The sequence below is a fragment of the Drosophila eugracilis genome, unplaced genomic scaffold (genome assembly GCF_018153835.1).
Source record: "Drosophila eugracilis isolate 14026-0451.02 unplaced genomic scaffold, ASM1815383v1 contig_290, whole genome shotgun sequence".
NCBI lineage: Eukaryota > Metazoa > Arthropoda > Insecta > Diptera > Drosophilidae > Drosophila > Drosophila eugracilis.
The window spans coordinates 146-1392 of record NW_024573141.1 but is presented as its reverse complement, the minus strand read 5'-3'; the positions used below and the strand labels follow the sequence as shown (position 1 = coordinate 1392).

General features: G+C 37.5%; 1 protein-coding gene across 1 annotated transcript; it reads right to left on the bottom strand.

The window, feature by feature from the left end:
* Positions 1-322: 322 nt before the first annotated feature.
* Positions 323-637, bottom strand: LOC121530137. The gene has a single exon (XM_041818507.1). It carries the CDS (start codon positions 635-637, stop codon positions 323-325), a length of 315 nt encoding a protein of 104 aa, XP_041674441.1.
* Positions 638-1247: the final 610 nt, after the last annotated feature.

Sequence of the window (1247 nt, the reverse complement as noted above, 5' to 3'; positions counted from 1 at the left end):
GAACATTATTATAAAAAAAATTTAGGTTATAAGGCCTTAAATGGCTTGTGACGTCAGTATCAGTTACTCAACATGCTTCTGACAATAGGTGGCGCCTTGTGAATTTCCACTAGCAAAATAAATATTTTAAAATTGTGTAAAACAGTAACGGGTATCTTATAGTCGCGACACTCGACTATAGCGTCTCCTCTTGTTTTTTATCTGCTTGTGGGCTTAAAGTTCTTTTTATTTGCACATATTTATCGATTCCTGTTTGTATTAATTATCCGGTAACATTTTTTGTATTTCTGGGTTGGGTAGGGGTTAGCTTGTCAGTAAAAGCTTAAGAAACAGAAACTGTAGTTGTTGTCGTCGTTAGTGTCGAAGTCACCGAGCCCATTTTGCTGGTCGTTGTTGTTAAAAGCATATCGTTGGTTATGATAAAGGGTTCTGGGGAGGGGCATTGGGTACTCCCTGTCTGTTTTTGTGATGTGCCGCTTGGATATAATAAGCCTGTAGAAAGCGAGCGTGCTCTATCCGTATTCGCTTGCAGTGGTGCAGTTGTTGTTAACTCTTCCGCTATTATGAAGAAGTAAGCGTTATTTCTGATTGACGAGAGCCGACGTTCGTCTTGTTGTTGCTGCCGAGTCTTGCTCATTATGGCTATTCGTTACAGAGCTTACGCTCCTACACGTTGTCTTTAATTGTAACAATCAGTATTATAACTTATCTTAATAATTGGAACACTTAGTATTTGATTATTTTTAAAGGTAACCTGAGCACAAGTACCTATACGTACACTCTGAGTGTGTTTAATCTATACTGTTGGACGTTGGATTTTCAGGATGGAGTCAAAAAGGGCTATTAATCCGCTTTTCATCTGCTCGCGGTTCCATCTTCCTCCCACTTCTCTAGAAATCCTAAGTGCTGGCGCGACTCCGGCTGGTGACGCTTCCGGTGCACCTCCAGGTTGCTTTTCGATGTCGATTCTCGAGGAAATCTTAATGCACCATTTCCCCGCAGATGTTTAATTTTCACTTAATTTTTCAGTTTTCTTGGTTTTTAAGAGCTCTAAGATCTAAAGCTATAATCACACATCGATAGTCAATTTTCCATTAAATACAGTAAATAATAAATAATAATAATAAAAAAGAAGATATACGAATAAGAAATATAGTTAGTACGTAAAATCTGGAGAGAGAATTAAAACTGCACAAAGTTATACATGCTTCTTTATGAAGATATTACATAAGCTTAAAAAATACCTT